This window comes from Aplysia californica, unplaced genomic scaffold (assembly GCF_000002075.1).
Source record: "Aplysia californica isolate F4 #8 unplaced genomic scaffold, AplCal3.0 scaffold00164, whole genome shotgun sequence".
NCBI lineage: Eukaryota > Metazoa > Mollusca > Gastropoda > Aplysiida > Aplysiidae > Aplysia > Aplysia californica.
In genome coordinates, this window is record NW_004797434.1 from 428,267 (window position 1) to 430,180 (window position 1,914).

General features: G+C 42.8%; 1 protein-coding gene across 1 annotated transcript in view; it reads right to left on the minus strand.

The window, feature by feature from the left end:
- Positions 1-1,914, minus strand: part of LOC106011697 (MAM and LDL-receptor class A domain-containing protein 1) — a gene marked incomplete at its 5' end in the record, with an annotated part of 6,603 nt that overhangs the window by 2,508 nt on the left and 2,181 nt on the right. The window contains 1 exon segment of the mRNA XM_013082216.1: positions 647-794. Within this exon segment, the coding sequence (XP_012937670.1) occupies positions 647-794 (148 nt within the window).

Below are 1,914 nucleotides of genomic sequence, written 5' to 3' on the forward strand. Positions count from 1 at the left end.
AGACAGACAGACAGACAGACAGACAGACAGACAGACAGACAGACAGACAGACAGACAGACAGACAGACAGACAGACAGACAGACAGACAGATATAGCTAGATAGCAGCCAACAAAAAGATGGGGGGGGGGAGGGGTTAGGGAGGACCACTTTCAAGATGAGTTACAAAACGTCGACATCAAAGATGTATATATTGTACTTGTAACATTTGAAGAGACTCATGATGATGCCCAGAACGAACAACATCATTCAACTCTTTCTCTTTTCTTGTACTCGTCGCAACTGGTATTTTTTTCTGTCTCACTTTGGCCTATTCTATTGTTTTCTGTTTTTGGTAAGTGTTTTACAGCGCTCGCAACTGCATAAGGTCATATGAGCGCGCGGGACACATTAAACTTTTTCAGTTGGTAGGAATCTTTGAATTTTGCCCGGGTGGCGGCCGAAGCCTACTCTTATCGATTTTATACCACCAAGGAATCTTTAACGTGCGCAACTTGCACATGGGCCCTCCGAGATTTTTCGCCCTTGTCCGAGAAGGCTAGTGAGAGAGAGAGAGGGGGGAGAGAGTAAGAGAGGGGGGGGGGGTGAAGGAGGAGAGAGAAAGACGGTCAAATTTTTTGTCTGTTTCCTTTCCATTGAAGTTGCACCTTATGATTCCCTTTTGATGACGGTGTTGTGAGAGCGGCGGGCTTCCAGCCTGGGCCCTGGTCTCCGGTACGTCTGAACGCCCACAGAGCTGCACTGTCAGACGGTGCCGGGTCCGCTCGTATGTAGTTCACTGCCAGCATGTTGTCACTGGGATGAAAAAGGAGGTCTAAAACGTGTGTCATTTATTTTTACTGAGATGATATAAAAGAAGTCTGAAGCTTATATGGCATTTCGCTACCCCAGAATTACAAAGTTCTATCTGAATAGTTGACGTCAAATGTTTTTAAATTTCACAATAGGTCAAGCTTTTTCGGATGTAATTCCAAAGATAGTACATAACAAGATGGTCCACTCAGCCAAAAAAGTGTCCACCGGAAGTCTGCTCTTTGCTTCAGATGGTGCTGCAGTCTGTTTTGAAGCTCTCTTTCGTTTTTCTCGAAGAAGAATAGGAATAGCACCTCTTTGAGTGCGCAGATCGACTGCTGTTCATCAGCATTCGGTGTTCGGGTTCGTTCAGTTTTAGGTTTTTTAAATTTTAATGACCTCTCGCCTTTCATTCTAAAGTCAAATTAAACAAAGAAAACAATCACCCCTTCCTCCGGAAAAGTTTTTTTGTCAGCGGAACCATTTTAAAAAAGCGTTCTTCCGAAATTTGTTCAAAAACTTGCTAGTTTCCCTTTGATTTTTTTAACACAAGTAGGGTAACTCTGTTCGCAAAGGGTGCGCATTTGCGAAGAGGGCGCCACCGAATTTTGAGGACACTTTTTGAATTGGCTCAAAGAGAGGAGTGGCCCCTCTTGTTATGTAGACTCTTTGGTAATTCTTAAAATATATTGATATCGATACCGAATATTCTTACGATTTTGATAGAGCAGATAGTGCATAATTATGCTTTCTGACCTCGTGGTTTTAGTAGCTTCAAACGGCCAAAAATGTTTGATAGAACTTTGTAATTCTGAGGTAGCGATTTGTTGGCACAGAGATGACGGTAGAAGTGTTAAAATTAAGTGGCATTTAGTTTTTATTTTCAGTAAAAGTTAAACGGCACTTGCAACACAACTAAGTCATGTAAGTACCGAAAATTAGAGGTGTTACAAGAGAGTAATGAACACAAAAAGGAGGGGGAGGGGGGAGATAAGAACGATAGATGTTTGATAGGAAAGAGAGAGCAAACCACACCAGAGCATCAGCCAGCCACCCACATATGCATTTAGACAGACAGACAGACAGACAGACAGACAGACAGACAGACAGACAGACAGACAGA